The sequence below is a fragment of the Lepisosteus platostomus genome, chromosome 20, assembly GCF_059453375.1.
Source record: "Lepisosteus platostomus isolate fLepPlt1 chromosome 20, fLepPlt1.hap1, whole genome shotgun sequence".
Classification (NCBI taxonomy): domain Eukaryota; kingdom Metazoa; phylum Chordata; class Actinopteri; order Semionotiformes; family Lepisosteidae; genus Lepisosteus; species Lepisosteus platostomus.
Window position 1 is genome coordinate 13,322,947 of NC_142630.1, and position 18,402 is coordinate 13,341,348.

General features: G+C 38.5%; 1 protein-coding gene across 7 annotated transcripts; it reads right to left on the reverse strand.

Moving 5' to 3' along the window:
* Nucleotides 1–1,458: 1,458 nt before the first annotated feature.
* On the reverse strand, nucleotides 1,459–18,382 carry LOC148644537 (adhesion G protein-coupled receptor G1-like). 7 transcript variants are annotated; one of them, XM_088613780.1, is made up of 14 exons: nucleotides 18,261–18,366; nucleotides 17,292–17,353; nucleotides 12,011–12,105; nucleotides 10,281–10,392; nucleotides 9,801–9,960; nucleotides 8,974–9,087; nucleotides 7,357–7,470; nucleotides 7,107–7,152; nucleotides 6,624–6,718; nucleotides 5,741–5,856; nucleotides 4,765–5,033; nucleotides 3,357–3,459; nucleotides 2,145–2,425; nucleotides 1,459–1,913 (listed from the first exon to the last, which is right to left on the reverse strand). In XM_088613780.1, exons 3-14 carry the CDS (start codon nucleotides 12,102–12,104, stop codon nucleotides 1,825–1,827), a joined length of 1,593 nt encoding a protein of 530 aa, XP_088469906.1. In that variant the 5' UTR covers nucleotide 12,105; nucleotides 17,292–17,353; nucleotides 18,261–18,366; the 3' UTR covers nucleotides 1,459–1,824. The 7 variants fall into 7 exon arrangements, with proteins under 7 accessions (XP_088469906.1, XP_088469908.1, XP_088469909.1 ...); XM_088613782.1 differs by lacking the exon at nucleotides 17,292–17,353 and having other exon boundaries at nucleotides 3,357–3,420; nucleotides 18,261–18,382; XM_088613783.1 differs by lacking the exon at nucleotides 17,292–17,353 and having other exon boundaries at nucleotides 1,459–1,757; nucleotides 18,261–18,382.
* Nucleotides 18,383–18,402: the final 20 nt, after the last annotated feature.

Genomic DNA, 18,402 nt, shown 5'->3' on the forward strand with positions numbered 1-18,402 from the left:
TGACTTTCAGGAGGAAGATGGGAATTCAAATCTTTGAAGCCTGTTTTGTTCAACTCAGGAACTACGCCTGGATTGCTTAAATTAATTTCCATGTTTGAGCCTTTTGTGTTGAAAAAAGGTGTAAATTGTACTGCAATATTTATTAGGTTTAATTTAACTAAGGGCCATTCCAGGTAAAATAAACATTTTAGGCTGCTTGCCCTGTCTATCACTTATTGGGGGCTGCCATTGTATTGAAGAAAAACAACATTGACTTACTGCAACATACCGAATTCACACTCCTTTCCGAATAACACTTGAAAGCCTGGTGTGACCAATCAAAAGATAATGGCACTCTGTGCTGTGAAAATAACCAGTGTGCCTTATATTTAATTTGAATGTTCTGAATGAATTCACATTTAATTTAATGGTCAGGTACATCTCCACATGGGTGTAGGATTATATGGAATACAATGATATATTTTCATTTGCTTATTTATGAATAAAAATAGAAACTGATAATGGGAAGGATTTGTGCATAGAGCTAAGCTTTTGGTACAGAAATTAATGTTTTGTCATAGGTCCAACTTTGTATATCAAAGTACTTTAGCAACTGTGGTTATTTAGTTATTTCTATTTGAAATGGAAAATAACATTGGGAAGAGTTTGAGTATAGAACAAGACTTTTAGTAGAAAAAGTCATGTTTATTGATGGGTTCAACTTTATATATTAAAGCTCTTTAATGACTATAATTAATAACAAAATAGTTGTTTCGTAACTCCAGTGGATTCACGTCCCTTTGTGATTTTTTTCCTGCACAGTGTGGAATGAGGACAGGAAGCTTTTTGAAAAGAGTAGTTTCAACAAGCATGAATTGCAGTTATTCTATCTGTTCTAGTAGGTTTCATAAAGAAAAGCAGTTTTATACTTCCAGGTACAGTGATAAACTGGCACAGAAATAGGACAAGGACAAGCCCAGTGAGAAATTTAGCTGAATGGACTCATGAGTATTTGTGAGACCAGGGTGCCTTTGTTAATCAAAAGAAGGTAGGAGGTACGATAAAATACTACTGAATGCAGTAAATTCAACCACACAGCATTTTAAATGACAATAATAACATACAATTACAAAATATGTACATCACTATAAAATAAGTCATGTTTTCTGATGCCTTATTTCCCTAATCCTCCCCAAAAAACATTTTGCTGCTTGATTCCATGGTTATTTGTAGTTTCTAAAATTTCTTCTAAAAATATGCAATGTGAATGAAAGTGTGATGCAGGCTAAACTTTAAACAGGTTGATTATTATTAGTGTTTTAGTTTGCTCATGGGCATTGTAATTCACTTGAGGAACAAAGATGCCATGACTTGCTGTAATATAAAACACGAATACACAGCCCTTCCCATGATCCCACAATCCCAGGATCCCAGGTATCTTGTAAGAATGGGGGTAATTGTACCTGATAGTAGGACAGATTTTTAACATCAAATGCTTTATTTAAACACACCACAAACTCTTACAGTCATGCCACAAACACATTTTATACCTACTCTCTGAGCTCTTCTCATTTTTCCAGTTAGAGCTAGAAAACAGTCAGATATGTTTTTTTTTATAGAAATAGATGTTTCTAGCAATCGTCAACACAGAGGGAAAAAAAATTCTGGATTGGTGGAAAACAGCCACCATTTCAAACAGAGGCTGAGGCTAATCCCACTCTCTGGCTATGCAGCTGTCGGAGCTGAGAGAAGTCAGTACTGTAGGTACTGAGGACAGTCTAGGAAAGGAACATGACACGAGGATTATGACATTGACTAGAGTCTTCAGGGTCACAGAAAAAGTCTTCAGGTCTTGGTGCTGTGTGTGTCTGAGCTAGTAGTGTTTGCGCCAGCTCTTTGCTTTGAACTGAAGTACCACAAAAATATGAAAAACCCTGCACAAAAAAAAAGAAAGCCACAGATTAAAAGCTGACAAGGCAGTTGCGTGGAGGAGTGTTTAGGACTGTGATCTCTAGACTGACAGGTCACAGGGGGAAGGACACTAGACATGGTGGTCAAGTACCAGTCAACAGACAAGAGAAGAGTAGAGTTTATATGATCTGCAAGTGCGGTGTGAGCAGATCTCTGAAAGGGGCACAGTGTTGCAGCGCTGTGGGGGTACTTACCTTGCAGGGAGTTGAGGATGCTGAAAAGATAGAGGCTTGGCAGATTCACGGGCCCAAATGATAAGAAGACAAGGCCCCATGAGGTCCCCAGCAGGCAGGTGATACCTAGTATACCGCATATGTCTTTAAAGGCCTTGCGGTTTTCCCCTGGGGTCTTCCTTGACCTCATGGACATTATCTTTGACACTGTGATACTCAACATGATGAGATTAAAGAGGAACACCAGGACGAAGAGACAAAGGCTTGTCACGTAGTTAACTGTGATGTTATTTATGTAGCACCTGGAAGGCATTGAGCACAAAACAACACGGAAGAAAAGAAAATGGTACTATGATGGTTACATAAACAGTGAATTAGTAGTACTAAATACAGTGCGCTCCATTTATAAGAAAATTATGATGTTACATGTTTTTGCATACCTACTGTAATTCAATATGACCCATAATAGTGATATAATTTTGATACATGGGATATCCTCATTCCAGAGCAGTTCCGTGTGTGTCCATGTTGCTCTACTGTCAGCATGCAACCTTACTGCATTTTCTCATTTACTGTAGCTCTTAGTGCTTTTTCTTCTTAGAAAAATCTAAAACAGTTTTGTAGCAATTTGCCTCATAATCCTCATATGAACCCCTCAGTCTAAGGCAAGGTGTATACAGTAAATGAGCAACTTTAAAAAGCTCATATCCATTTCATTTGCAAAGCCATTTACAGCGTATCAAAGCAAACACAGCTGTAGGTTTCATCGTCAGCTAGATGATAAGACTAGAGAGGAGAATATTAAAACAGGTTCAGAACTCGGATGGCGTTTCTAGTGCAGAAACAGCAGCAAGACAAGGCATCAGTGTTCTGTGCCTTCAGGAAAGAGCTGGGAGAGAGTTCCCAATACTCTGTACTACTGGGAGTGACAGGATACTGTATTCCTGAGGTTTTAGAATCCCTGGAGAGGGTCAAAGAAACCTGAATCCTATCCTGGAAGCATAGAGCTCAAAGGAAGACTAAATGTTAAACAGCCCACGTACAGTATGTCATATGAACCACACATGGACAATTTAGGGACACTAAATAACCCTGCTAACGTCTTTCGGAGACAGAAGGAAACAGCTCACTGAACTGAGGGAGAACGTGAAAAATGGTTCTTTATGCAGGGGCACCATCAGGACTGAACCCATTGTCACCAAACAGCTCAGGATAATATCAAAGGTGTCTCACATGAAAATACTGGTCCCATTGTCTTCACTGGTGGGGATTTCTCTCAGCCCGTAAACATCCTTATCTGCACAGACAACCAGAATCACTACAACAGCAGGGAATCCTGGGAAGACAGACCACACAGAGCTCGGCTACAGACAGGTTCACAGGAAGCACTAATTAAATTCCGGTCAGACTGCTGTTCAAGGTTGATTTTAAAGAAAGCAAACAAGCATGATTCAAGGTTCTAGAAGAATCAGACAAATGCTAGAAATATATACTTATCAGAAATAAATCATTTAAGTGATCATTTAATGACAGTTATTAATGATATGATGAATTCTAAGTAAACCTCCTAAAACTTACTTCAGACCTCCGAGAAAGATATGGAAAGAATACAGGCTTGCTTCATTACAAAAAGAAGGGACACACTAGAGCCTTCTTTATTGAATTATAACAGGTCAGTGAGTTTTCTTGGAAAATACAGAATTTCCATTAGGGACACTTGAGTATTTCTCCCACCTGAAAAAAGTCCCTTGTGACAAAAATATTTCCATTCAGTTTTGTTGAACTAAAAAAATGTCAGAACATATTATGAATTCTAAAACTCACACCTCGCTCGGAGGATAGACATAGCTGTTAAGAGATATTGAAGTAGGAAGCTGTGTCAGCATGCGTAGGCTGAAAATGAACGGGTAGTTTATTCCATGCTGACAAGAGAAGTGGCACAAGGTTTCGGCTGTGGAGCCTTCTTTGGGCTCTTCCGGGTCTTTATTTTCAGCATGGAATAAACCTTTACCTGTTCCAAAATGGATATTGCCAGGGTGGATCACTAAATAAGTGTCCAATAAAGACTTTTAAAACTTTTTATTTAGTACTTGAATAAAGTTCAATTTTAAGTGCTACAGCATAATTCCACCAGGGGGCCCTATTTCTCTTGCAAATGCCTCTGCCCTGGTTTCACTAACCTGGTAGACTTTGTAGATGGAACAGATGAGAGAAACTTTCTGTAATGTCCAGTGTAAACTCAACATACTGAAGAAAGGGGTTGTGGGAATGTTAGACACAGATCCATTTCCTTGTATGTTATTATTATTTACTTAACAGGTAATGGGGACTCCCCTCCACCACCTCTAATGTGTAGCTCCACCTGGATGAGCCAGAGTGTGCCAGTACACTCCCCACACACCAGCGCTCAGTGGGGAGGAGAACAGAGTCATAAAGCCAGTTCAGAGATGGGGATTATTAGGAGGCCATGATTGGTAAAGGCCAGGGGGAAATATAGGAAGGATGCCGGGGTTACACCCCTTCTCTTTTAGAGAAATGCCCTGGGATGACCACGGAGAGTAAGGACCTCAGTTTTACGTCTCATCTGAAGGACGGTGCCTTTTTATTTTTGAAAAAAATATAAAGTTACATGTAAGCCTACCCCAACCCACAAGACAGAGCTTGAGGATGTATTTCCTTATGTAAATGCTGAAGACTTTGCACAGAAGGATGTAGAGATGGAAGCCCTCTATGGCCATCCAGGTGAAGGTGCAGAGCAGAGAGTAGTGCAGCAGAATGGCCACATATCGACACAGGCTGTCGTTCCTCAAGGCCGCCACCTCCTCGCTGGGCAGAAAGTGCACATTGAGCAGGATCAGAGCCGCGGCCAGGTTGATGTGGATCTTGAGGGAGTTGTCATTAGTTGTTCTCCTGCAAAGAGGAGAGCAGTGTTGTATTCTTCAGGGCATTTCTCCATCTTTCTCTTTGGAGATCAAGGGAGGCTTAATCACTTTGCACTTACTGTACGTTTACAGAAAAGAAGTGTCTCGTCAATGAAGTGGGAACAAAACCCAGCCTTTCTGCTCATTAAAGAAATGTAATCACTGTTTGCTAGGTGGTGTGCAACACTTCAGTTGAAAGGAGGGGGCTCATTGAAACAGGTTGATGTTTTGTTCTCAGGGTTCATGGGGTGGCTGGTCCTCATTATCCCACACTGAAAAAACGTTGGGTTGGGGTTGGCCCCTTTTCGAGAATTTTCTCGGAACAAGGATACCCAGGTTCGGTTCTCAGCCATGGAATCAAGTTTCTATTATCTTAATCGCAACATACTGGGTGATTATCATACATATCAGAAATACTGCTACTATTTATCATAAAACTTAAAGAGAAAAGCTGATCCGCTACAAGTGTTATGAAAGCAAGTGTACGGTGTGATTCTTTCACGGCGTTAGAACGGGGGTGACATTTTCCTGTTGTTTTGGCCCAATTGGGAACAACATTTTCTAGGTGGCTTTTAAAAAACATACAGAATATATTCATGATGACAACTGTAGCAATGAGCTCAGCAATGCTCAGCCACAAACACTGTTTCCTATCTACTCCACATCTAAAGGAATTAAGTCACTGAAGACTCCTACCTGCCCACGATATACAAGATGATGGTGACAATCAGAAACACAAGGGAAATACCAGAGCCCACTTTTGAAATGATGGTCAAGATTTTCAAATGATATTGTGAGACAGAGGCAGAGACCTGCGAAAGGGAATATGCACACTTACATTTCACTTCAGCAGACTTCCAGATCAAAACCAAATATTAATAAGAGCATACCAGTTATATATTCAATCACACAATAAATCAATCAAGACAAATATCAGTAAAATAACTTAGATCATCATTTGCTTTTAAGAAAACAAGTTACTATTTATTTTTTTCCAAGAAGTGTGTAGAGGATTGAGTATGAGTACAGAAAAAATAAAATAAGGGAGATTTTATTTACTATGTCATCTTTGGGTTAATTAAACAGTGGGGGGGAGCACTCAAAATAACTGTTTCCTCTTAATATTCTGTAATTTACACATCAGTAATAATTTGCTGTTAATATTAGGGTTATTTTTTAGAATAATATGGACATTATTATAATATGGAAAGGTTTTTCAATGTTATATTGTATATAGTAGAATTAGGATCTTACAAAGTGGCACAGCCAGTGTGAATATTTGATTGGTGTGTTAACTTTGTAACGTTTCAGTTCCAAATAAATTGTGCAGGAATTAGTTATTTTGTAATTATTGTCATATCAATTTACACTCTAACTTTAAATAAATTAGGAGCATGGAAAGCACTCTAATAGTCACAAATATGGTGATCCTCATGCATTTAACACTGAGGCATGAACAGTAACAGTGCAATTTCTGTCGTGAACCTTCACCTGTTTGAATTGTGAACTTTACACAATAGCTGATAGAGCATAGAGCACCCAAAGCGATGGAAAGGTTCTCTTTAGCAGCATTACATACCAGTAATACAGCAAAATAAGTCAAATGATCGCAGGAGCAATTAATGTAGTCTTCATGTTTTACAGTCTTGCATCCGTAATCTTTCCAATGGTTATCTGCAACAGAAAGGGAAGATATTTGTTCTTGGACTGATTTACCAAGTTGGACCGTCACTTCTGTAACAACTGTCACATAGACAGTTAGCAACATTTCTAAAGCGTAATGAGGTACAGTACTTCAAGACTTCACCTTACGAAAGGCTGATGTTTAATCTGAGTGCTGTCAATATGCAATGCTCTAGCAAAGTAAAAGTATCAGTACTCACATGAACTGAAAATAGATTTTATTTGAAGTTGCCTTTGAGCATCCTCAATTGGACTGTCCCAATGGATTGTCTGATGATAACAAATTTGTTCATAGTGCTTTTGATGCCTCTCTAAAGTTGAAGGGCCTTTTCAGTTTTTTAACATCAGGGGACACTAGAGAAATTTATACTTGACCTACCAGTAGCAGTGAAGTCCAAGAAAACGCATTTGGGTATTTGATTCGCCTGAAAGTGGAAAACAAACATCCTTTTATACTGTTTTTATAAGGAAATCATTAATAACAATAACAAATACTAGGATTCATTAATCTGTCTCTGCAAGGGAATGTTATTCCAACTCCCCACTATCACTCGGCCAATACTGACAATTTACACTTGCTGATAAATAGAAGGCCAGCATTCTTTTATTGAGAAAAATGGTGTCCTTACCTTGAGGCTTTCCTCAAGGAAAATGGTGATATTGATAGGGTTCTTCAGGCCAGAGACAGTTGTGTTACTGACACTCACTCCCACTGCCTGGTTATGAAGAATGTTTGCTGTAAACTGGAAAGAAAATCTACTGTACATAATCAGTTGCTCAAACTTAAGATATGTTGTAAATCTCAGAAAGCCCTCTATGGGGACAGATTGGACTGATCATGTACATTCTTTTCAGCTAGTTGTCACGGATGTCGGAAAGGGACGAACCGTGGAGAGGCAGGAGAGCGGAAAAAGTTCAGCAGTTCAGGAGTCGAATAGAAACCAATGCCCTCAGGCAGTGGACGTGGGGCGACCTGGATGCTAGGCGGGTCTCAGGACATCCGAATGTCAATGCAGCGCGAAGGTGAATGAGTAACCCAGAAATATATAGCCCCAGAGAGAGAGACACCGGAAGGACAGCAAAGGAAACTAGGGACAGGACAGAGTAGGAGCCCTCTCTGGCTGCAGAGCGCATGACTCTAGTAAGTAGTGCTGCAAGGTCATACATGTATATGTAATGCAACACATCTGAGAAAAATGTCAATGTGAAAAGTTACAGTACTAAAGAACTTACTCAGTTTGAAATATATCCTGCTTCTATGAGTCTTAATTTTAGTGTCTATAACCCCTTATTAAATAATTGAATAAGCCTAGTCCACAGAAGCAATGCTACAGTAAACCTGCAATCAGGGCTAAGGCCAAATCCAAGTAATCAATCAATTAACCGACTCCTCATTCCACCTGCACAACAGAGGACTTGCAACAGTCAAGTTGAGAAACAGTTGTCGACCCCCGATTCGATGGTTCTGAAATAAAAAATATTTAACAGTTGCATCCTTTAAGAACAGAAAAAAGAAAAAGTGAAACAAGGTCTTTTGGCTTACTGTTGCATTCCTCTAGGAAAGTTCAAGTGTCAAAACTCACATTCATTTAAAATACATTTTATTTCCAATTGCCTTTGAGTGTCCTCAACTCCCCGACTGCACAGGTGGAATGAGGAGTTGGTTAATTGATCGATTAATTGGGTGTTGATTCCATTTATATAAAGAGTTGTGCTGTCACTCCTTCAACACACCTGCCTCTCAGAGTCACTAGAGATTCAGTAGCTGCACGCTCTGTAGAACATTACATTAAGGGTAACACCCATGTTGCAACAGTGTCAGTCTCTCACTATAAGCCTGCAGATCATCCCAAAGGTCCCAGCAGTCACTGCTGCTCAGGGAGAAAAGCCTGGCTGATCAAGCCACTCAGCTATAGTGGTGCTACCTGTGGATTACCAACTGGCTCATGACATAACCCAGGCTGCAGCCAACAAACAGAGCTCATCCCTTTCACTAGGGTCAATGGCTTCTTGGTTGAGCCAACCAAAAAGCTCTTGTTTGTTTTTCTTTTATGTATTTTACTGTGTTGCAGCTTTAGGTGAATGCTTCATTGTGCAAAATTCAATCTGTATACTTCTTGTGTGTCTCTTTACTGATATCAGCAGAAAAAGAGAAGCTAGCATTGGCAAATTCTTAGTAATTCCATGACCTACTTACCTGAAAATTCCCAGTACTCGTGTAACAATTGTGCAAATGTGTGACTTACGTTTGCCTTGTACATGCAAAAAACAATTGTCCTCTGCTCATCATTTGTTAAAATCTCTTGAGGCAGATCCACCCGGGCTTTGCAGTTTTTTATGTCGCTCATTTTTGTAGACGTCTTTGATACAGACAGGCAAAAAAAAAAGAGATCTTTCCATTCAGTGGCTGCGTAACCCAAATTGTTTTAATCTCGCATTGATTTTCAAAGCACAGCACTGGGCTCAGGGATAAGCAAAGCCTGCTGTTCATTATTGTCAACATTTAAAACTGCATTCACACTTAAATCATGAAGGGCCCTGACTGTAACTGTAGACTCAAAATCCCACAGCAGCTGGAGAGATGGAGCTGATCTTGTACAGGAGTATCCAGGAGCCTGTATTATGAGTTACTGGTACTGACTGCTAAAAATGACCATCTCTCTTAGCTGATGACCAGTAAGAACAAACCAATGATGTTGCTATTGTTACATACTGTATATAAAGCTTGGAGCCCTGTCAATGAGTGAATGCGTATATTAATGCAACGCTTCAACACACTTTCAAATCTAGATTTTCTACTGAACTTTCCATGTGGCTTACAAAGCACAAGGAGGAAAGAAGATGGACAATCAGGAAGGAGAATGAGGGAGGAAGAAAGGTAGAAGGCCAAAAAGGAATAAAATGCAGAAAATTGCAAGGCAGAGCAACAAGCTAATGAGAAGATATATGTATTGCTATGTAGGGCCAGATGAAAAGACTTGAGGCATATGAAGTCAGAACCAAGAAAAAGAGAGAGTACAAATTTCCACTTCATGTGGAATCCTCTGTCTGTGTATTAATGTGAATAGCTTACGGTATTCCAATCTGCATATATGCTTAAGCCTTTGAAGGTTTGTCTTTGAACTCTGTGGAGATATGCCACAAGTTTTCCAGCTTTCATAGACATATAGTCATCAGGTGTATTGTTAGGAAATGTTGTGGTCTCCAGAACGGTTTCTAAACGTTTCACCCATCTGTAAAAGGACAGAAATAGTATCTATACATGATATGGGGTGTTAATTACAAAGTAAAAACAAAGAAGCTACCTGTTAAGAAAGTTCTAAACTGTTTCATTGGTGTTTTTGTGTATATTAAGGATAGAATAATGCTGCAGGATAATAACTTATCAAAATACATTTCTAATTGAATAGGAAAATTGCAGAATGGTATGTAATTGGTTCAGCTGCTATTCTGGACATACAAAGCACAATGCCATGAATATTAATTTTCAAAACTGTTGACTAACTTTTGTCTAAAGTGCAATTTCCTATAACACAGTTAAAAACAAACTTACATAGTAGTATCGGAAGAAGGTGAATCAAGCAACTTATCCAACTTAGCCATCCAACAACACGTTGTAGTAATATTTGGATTTTCTGGTATTGTCCCATTATCTTCAATACTCTCTGTACAAAAATAAAAATGGGACTGTTTACATCTCTCCAGTGACCAGTTTCACATCGGATTTGTAACCTTTTAAAGTGGCTACTTTTCCTTGAAAAACAAGGACTGTCAATGAATCCTACCTATCCTACTTATACACTACATTCCCATAAAGAAACTGAAATTTGCCATGTTTTCAAGAATGTAGTGCTCTTGTAACTACAATTAGTGGCACCTTCCCTCAGGAGTAAAATAGAAGAGACCTCTATGGTTCTTCACTGATATAAAGAATATTGCAGACTAGAACAAGCTGTCCAGCCATGTTGCTGAATCCCAAACCCTGGGTTAAAGTAATAGCTGCATGAGATCTTCTGGTCACTCATCGCCTAGCAACCAAATGAGCAAGGTAGACTGAATGGCCTTCTCATGGTTGTAATCCAACCCAAGTTTGAACTTTCTCTCCTTTTTGAAGGAGAAAGAAAAGGAAATTTAAAGGAAGCAGAGCTTGAATAGAGACTCACATTCTATTCTAAAGATGGATAATATGTTTAAACTTTCATAACATCTAGAATCCTGATTTACCATTTACTGAAGAATCTTTGATGTTTACATAAGGTTAAATATATATTACACTTTCCTGGATACAACAGGAAATGGGGCAGCATGGGGCACAGTGATTAACATTGCAGCCGTGCAACACTGGAGCCCTAGGTTGAATTCCTAGGGAGTTTGTATGGAGTTTGTACAGTATATTCTCCCTGTGTTTGTGTGGGTTTTCTCTGGGTGCTCCTCCCACAGTTTCCTCGCACAGTCCAAAAGCAATGGCTTCTGGGATAATTGGCCCTGGTGAGACTATGTGCATATATATGTTTGTCTGACCTGTGACACACTTGTCTCCCATCCAGGGCATATCCTGCTATGCACAATTTACTTGCCATTATAGGCTCTGGCTCTCCTGCATCCCTGAATTGGATAAAGCATTAGAAAATGGATGGATGGACAATAGAAAATTTAGAAGTTTTAAGTTTTAAGGCAGGTGCACATGATGTAGTAAGATGACCAACAGCTTTCAAAAGGCTGTACTTTAATTTCACTCTATAAGCATATCCTACATACCACAATATGACCAAACACAAAATGATGCTTTAATTTGTTGTAACGGCAAATCTTGAATTAGCTTTATGTAGTATAGGATGCTATTGTAGGAATTCACCACAATACATAGAAACCATAATGCCATGTAGCCATAAGTACATAACAGAAACTGCAAACAAGAAGTGGTCATTGCTCCTGTCTTGTTTATTTGGTAGTTTAGCAATTAAGCGAACCTAATCTTCAAGTCAGACACTTACAGTATAAGTGATACATGTATATGTGATGGAAAACACTCAAACAGACAATCAGATTTAAGATCTTAGCTGTGGAAACTTGCTTTGTGGACCAGTGGCTGTTCTGGCACACTGTCCTTTGAGAGTCAGAACAGGTGTGTAATTGTTCAGCACAGGTGTGGAGCAACAAAATTGCTCTCTAGGCTCTGACTTGGTTTAGGTACGTTTTAGTTTGAGTGCCCACAAAAAAGTTTGGGTCTGGTTTCTCCGTCCTTCTTCAATCGATGAAAGACAACAAATTATTTAAACAAACCATTGCAGGCACAGGTTTGGGTCATGTGTCCACTCGCGAAGGAGGTCAGGAGGAGAGCAGGCAACAACCACACTGTGAAGGAGTGAGTGTCCATCCTACAACACATGAACAAGACTCAAACTCAGACAGCAGGAGCAACAGTGTGTTTTACCCCCTTTCAGACAGGCTGTGAATGTCCTATGAATGTCACAGCTTCGTGTGAGTGCTTAGATTGTTCACATCTGCTGAGTAACATACAACCTGATGATCTCCAAATGTTTTTTTTTTTAAATCTCAACCTGGAAGGATATTTAGAGATCTTCAGGTTTGAAGAAATAAACTATTCACATGCATAAAATAGTTACTGGTATTACACTATGTATATTATACATGACATGCAAAGATTAATCTACATCTAAATTAATACAGTAGTGAACTGCATCTTTCAGTTATAATCCAGTTAAAAGTAGTATCATAGTGGAAATGGGGGTCAGCCTGTACTTCACCCAAGAATGTTTTAATCACTGTTAAAAAGCAAAAGCGCAGGTACAGGGATGTCCTAAAAATCATCACTCCTCCTCCTCCCACCTGATGCTGATGGTGTACAGTATAATGTTCTTTAATGTTTAAGAATGCACAAGTTTAAATGAATACATCTGATGAAATGAAAAACACGTACGCTGCCCTCCATCAACCTTCCATTCTCACAAAATAGAATCAAAATAATTATTTTAGTAAATAGTTATTACTTGTGGCAAAAAACACAGCCTTGGAAAAATCTTGGTTGTCTATTACAATGTAGTCAGGCTCCACTGAAAATACAGCACAACAGATTTCAGGCACTGGTCACTTTCTCTATGTCGTGATTGCTCTTTATTCATAAGTCCAGTTGTGATCAAAAGTGTAACAAGGAATCTTTTTCTTTCCTTTTTCTGTTCTTAAATCCTGGTATTTCTGCAAGAAGTTATTTCATTTCTATCATCATCAGGGAATGCACTGCACTGTTTTTGACATTTGCAGCATTTAAAAATAGAGTCTCTTTATTGACAGGAAATTGTGGTAGATTGAAAATTACCCACAACTCCTCATACAATGAGCATCTTTTCTCATGTGTGATATTTTCATTTATCAGATGTGGGCATACACATCCACTTGCCTCATGGTAATGTTCTGCTCTGCAACTGCAAAGGTCATTCAACTTCAGTCCATTATCCTTTTGGCCTGATGCTCTGATGAAATAGCCACTTTCAAGTTACAGTGAGAGGTTGAAGTGTCAGAGGTACCACATGAGTGCATTTTGGTAAAAATTGTAAATTCTGATTCAAAATAGCAAGGGACTTTTTATCTGCAATATTCATCTTTTTAAGATTTTAAAAAATGGATGTGTGCTTGTTTTTTTCCCCCAATTCAGCATTTACTGTGCCTACTGCAGCTGATTCTCTTTGTTTTCTTGTTCTGCACCTTTTCAGTAACTTCCTGTTTAGCAGCAAAAAAAGCTATAAATAAAATGTCCCCTTATCATGTTTATCACATCGATGGCAATGCTCAGTACTTGAAATTCTTGAAAACATGGTTAAACCCCAAACCATTTGTGCAAAATAGAAGTCGAGCTGATAAAATGTTTGTGGTGGTAATTTCACAAGGGCTCAAACTATGTGAAAAGATTACTTAAGCAATGCACAGACACAAAATCAGGCCAAAGAAAATAAAAATAGCATATATGCTATTTTTGAAAAATATGAAAAATGTTCTCCAACTCTTTCCAGTGAGGAAGAATTTTGGCATTTACCTTTTGTAAGTGTACAAGATAGTAACTATTTGTCTTTGCTAACATGCCTTTTTCACTGAGCAACAGCATGAAAGAATAAATTGCAGGCACATTATTTGATCTTTTGATACTAATGCTATAACCACAGAATGTTTAGCTAACTTTTGCACTTTCTATTTAGATACTTCCTTTTCACCAAATAAAGGGTGAATTTAATTTCTTAAGAATAAAGTGGTCAATTACAAAGAAGTATTTGTAGAGAAAAGACAACTCCTAATTTGGAAATCTAGAAGGAGCTATGTACTCTGAATCTGCTGTATAAAACCCATTACCTTTGCCATCATCATCAGAGGCTGCTCTCATATCTGTATGATTGTATTCTCTCCATGCGCATTAATAAAGGACTGTGCTGAACCACACCGAACCTGAGTGAAGAAGTTTCTTCGACACCAGAAATGCCACCTTCATAAATTGCTGTCTTCCATGACAATCACATTTCTAAATCCTCCCAGGTAAGGAGCACTGCTGAGAGCAGGGTTACTGCACGTCTCATCTTCACTCTATTATAGTTTATCTATAATAGAGGTCTTCCAAAAAAGGAATCAGGTAATCAATTAGCTATTATCGTAATGTAGTGAAGTTTTTTATCCATCAATACTTACGTCATTTAAATCATTCCACTTTAAATTGATAAACATTTTATCAATTTAAACATATTTTCCTGAATAGTTTTTTATATTTGAAACATAATATGACACTTGCCCTACAAAAACGTTTGAAGAGTTTTATACATCAATTTATTGATACCTTAGGAAATTGCCTTATCTTCTCTATTTCTGTCAAGGTACAGGTTTGTATACATACTGTACATTTCATGATAACACTGCAATAGATGAAGGGAGGAAACTCTTTAGGAGACTAGGTAAGAAATTCTTGCACAACAGATGTTATTTGTAGGCTGTTCACACTAATTAATACATGTGAAAATAAAGCATCCTAATGTCAACTACGGAGTATGATATTTTCACCAGTCCACACACAGAAAAAGGGTATTGTGTGAGTTATTTAAATTATGCCCATATTTGCAGCAAGTCCTTAAACCATTCATGCCATGTTTTCTTATATGCAAAAATTCCCCAAGAAAGCTTTTTTAAATTTCATAAATGTATTTAAAACTATAAACCATTGAAATACTTTTATTCAACATTGGAACACAATTTCATTTCCATGTGCTTATGTTATCTTAAAGAGAGTCATTAGCAAATTCAGGAGATTGTGATGCTGAAAAATAGGCACAATAAACCAAACCTTCTCTTCCCTAGTGCTCATTAATCGTTTTCAAACTTACGGCCCGGTTACTTTAAATGTTATTGTGAGTGTCACGATTATAGTCCCCCCTCCTTAAGGGTGCTCCAGCTCTTTCACTTTAGACTTTATTCTGTGCACCTGATCCCTTTTCCCAGTCCACCTTAAAAGCCAGGCGCTGACGCTCATCCTGGCTCTGCATCTGGTTTCCGCACCGTGCGAGTCCGGGACCTGGAAGCGCCTGGTCCCGTTCCCCGTTCCCCGTTCCCCGTTCCCCGTTCCCCGTTCCCCGTCCGCCGGTTCCGACCCGGTTCATGGTTTTAATTCCCTGTTTGGATGGATCTCCTGGCTATGGACTTCCTCTTGTGTTTTTGGATACCCTCTATGGATTACTGTTTTGGATTGTTTGCCTCGGCCACACCTCCCCCGTGCACCAGCGCACTTTGGGCACGCCCCACTGTTTTCAGTCCCGTATTCCTGCATGACGTTTTCCTAGTGTTTCCCCACTTCTTCGGATTGTGTCGTCCGCATAGGGTCCGGAAAGAACTGTTTGTTACAGTGAGATCCACCAGTCCAGTGCAAGGAAGAGAAAACAGCAGAGATGTGCTCACATACTGTAGTCTAACATTTTGTTCTTTAAATCTAAATTGCTTTAAATGGATTACCTTAAACATGACTATTCAAACTTCAAATTACAAACAGTGAACATACCCTAAACTAAAACAGCTATGAGCTGACGTAATATTGTCCTCCAAGTTTTTCCTGTGTTATAAAAGTTGTCAATCATGTGATTTAGCTTTATAGAAGACTTCTGTCCCTCTGATGTAGACAGCCCTAGTACTTACTGTACGAAGGTCTGTGTTGCTTTTTAACAGAAAAGACAAACACATTTCACAGCAAATAAGTTACAAATGTAGACTTTGTAAATGTGTTTCTTTTTATTTCATGTTTATAGTCCGCGGTGCATAGATGTCAACATTTGTGTTTTGTAATTATATAACATCAGAGTGTACTGTATACAGTAGCAGGGCCACGAGATGTTAAAACTTGATGTTACTGGGATGAGGAAGTCAACAAATTGTTAGACTTCTGGAAGAGCAGACCTCTGATTAAATTCTGAGATCTTTATCGTGTCTGGTTCCAAACGGAGACTAACTTGGTGTTTTGAACTTGCAGTTCCAGTAAGAAACGAACTGTAATACAGTGAGCGAGGTCATGTTGTAAAGGACATACAGCTCATATTCTGTGTTTCAAGTTGTTTAACACTAACTCTTTCAATTAAACTGTGCTGCTTACTGTCAATACAAGTGCGTATTTACTGTAGGTTGGCAAGTAATTTCCTAACTAATCATAAGTACACAGCTTGGCCTACCACTGTGTATTTTTTGATGTTGTACAGTGATAATCTGCATTGATGAAGGAACAAGGTGTTTGCTGTCATCTATTAGCGATTTCAAGATGGACAACTTCAAACACTTCATCTGCTCCAGGCTGCAACACTAGTGTAACAGCAAGTAACTCTGGCAGAGAGAAAATACTGATAAAACTGCTCCTATAGGTATTTTCACATTGCATGTAGTTAAACACCTACTACACGCGTACAAGCAAACACACATAAAGAACATAAGAAATTACAAATAACACGGGGCCATTTGACCCCTCTGTCTCCTGGGGTCGCTAATAGGTGCTGAGCAAAAGCTTACTAACTGAAGCATCATTTCAACACGACTTTCATTGATTTGACTGCCTTCTAGACTACACTGTGTATTCTAGGGCCTGCAGGTTTCAGAGGTCTATTTAAGGCAGCCGCAGCTGAACAGAAAGAAATTGTTAAATTGATCTAATTAAGCCTGGATTGAGCTGGTTTAGCATATTAAAAGTGGAGTTGACCTGTCCAGCAGGCTTAGCTTTGGGCAGTCCTGTTGTAACTGGAGATAGGGGTAAGTCAATAGAAAGGCTTATGATAAGTTTCTTCAAGGTCAGCCCCTCCCAGGTTCTGTTTAAAATTCATATATGTGTTTCCATTCTCATTTAGTCAATGTAAATTTCGTCTTCCAGGTGTCCATTTAGTCCTGCTTTTTGTAAATGTCCTTATTATTTCTGATACTGGTGTTTTATCATCCGTGAATGTGTCAAGCTTGCTATTTCCAGAGTCTAGAGTAGGTAAGCTGGTCATTTTATCAGTACCATCTATTTTCTACTTTTGCTTTAAAAAGTTTCACACATTACCTTGGATTTCTACAGTTTCATGTTTCAGGACTTGTCTTTCACCTGGTATTTTGCAAAGCTTTCTGAAAGTTAAAATTGATCATGTTATGTACAGTAGTAGTTTCTAGCTGGAAGAAATCTTCTAATAACAACCTGCCTGTCCTGAATCATGCCATCTTAACAATTTTCACTTTGGTCCTCTTCTGATTTGGTTCCTGTAACTCTTTCCAGAATTTATGATGTAGCTAATCTGAGGCAGTTTTATCTGTTTTTCTTCTACCCCCATTAGTAATGAGTATTATGCAGTGTTAATTTAGTCACCAGTTTTTGACTGGTCATAGTCCTAGTCAAGTCAACTAAACTGCCTGTTAGTCATAGTCTCTCTCTAGTCACCCGCTTTTATTTTAGTCTAGTTGGCTAAATTTTGACTATAAATTGGTCTTACTTTTAAGTTAATTAAAACAGAAATAGTTTGAGTCACATTTTAGTCAAGAAGGTTAATTTATTTGTGTAATAAAATCATAATAAATAAATAATAAAAATGTATTTGTGCACGTCTGATAAGATTTTGTCTAAAGCACATTTGTACTGATCCTGGGAATGGTCAAACATCAAATACAAAAAATAATGGTGCAATAAAAGGTTAATAATAATCTTATACAGAGGCGAATCTTTTCTAATAAGAAAACCTACAGTATGAGGGATTTTCCAATCGCCAGACAAATCCCCCAACCTTAGGGCCATTGAATATCTTAGAGAGGGATTTGCAAATACCTCTGCTCACTCCTTTGTCTAAAATCAGTCTGCTGCACTAAAACATCTCATAATATCAACTGATATGCTGAAATAATGTGTAATACAGTCTCAACGGGCGGTAGATGAGAGGGTGAAATGATGAGCATTTTTCTAGCCTTTTTTTCTAGGAAAAAAGCCTAATTAAATTTCAGTAGTTTCAAATCACCTGTGCTAAGAAGATGCTGGACATCTTACCTTCATACGCTGGTCACGGTAGCTCCAATTTGAGAAGCTAAAGACGCAGAGTCTGTGGTGAGACAGCAAGAGCTAACAGAAAAGTTTCGGTCTCTGCTTACATTTCTACTACAGGAAAACAGGAAATATATTTTCTTTGCTA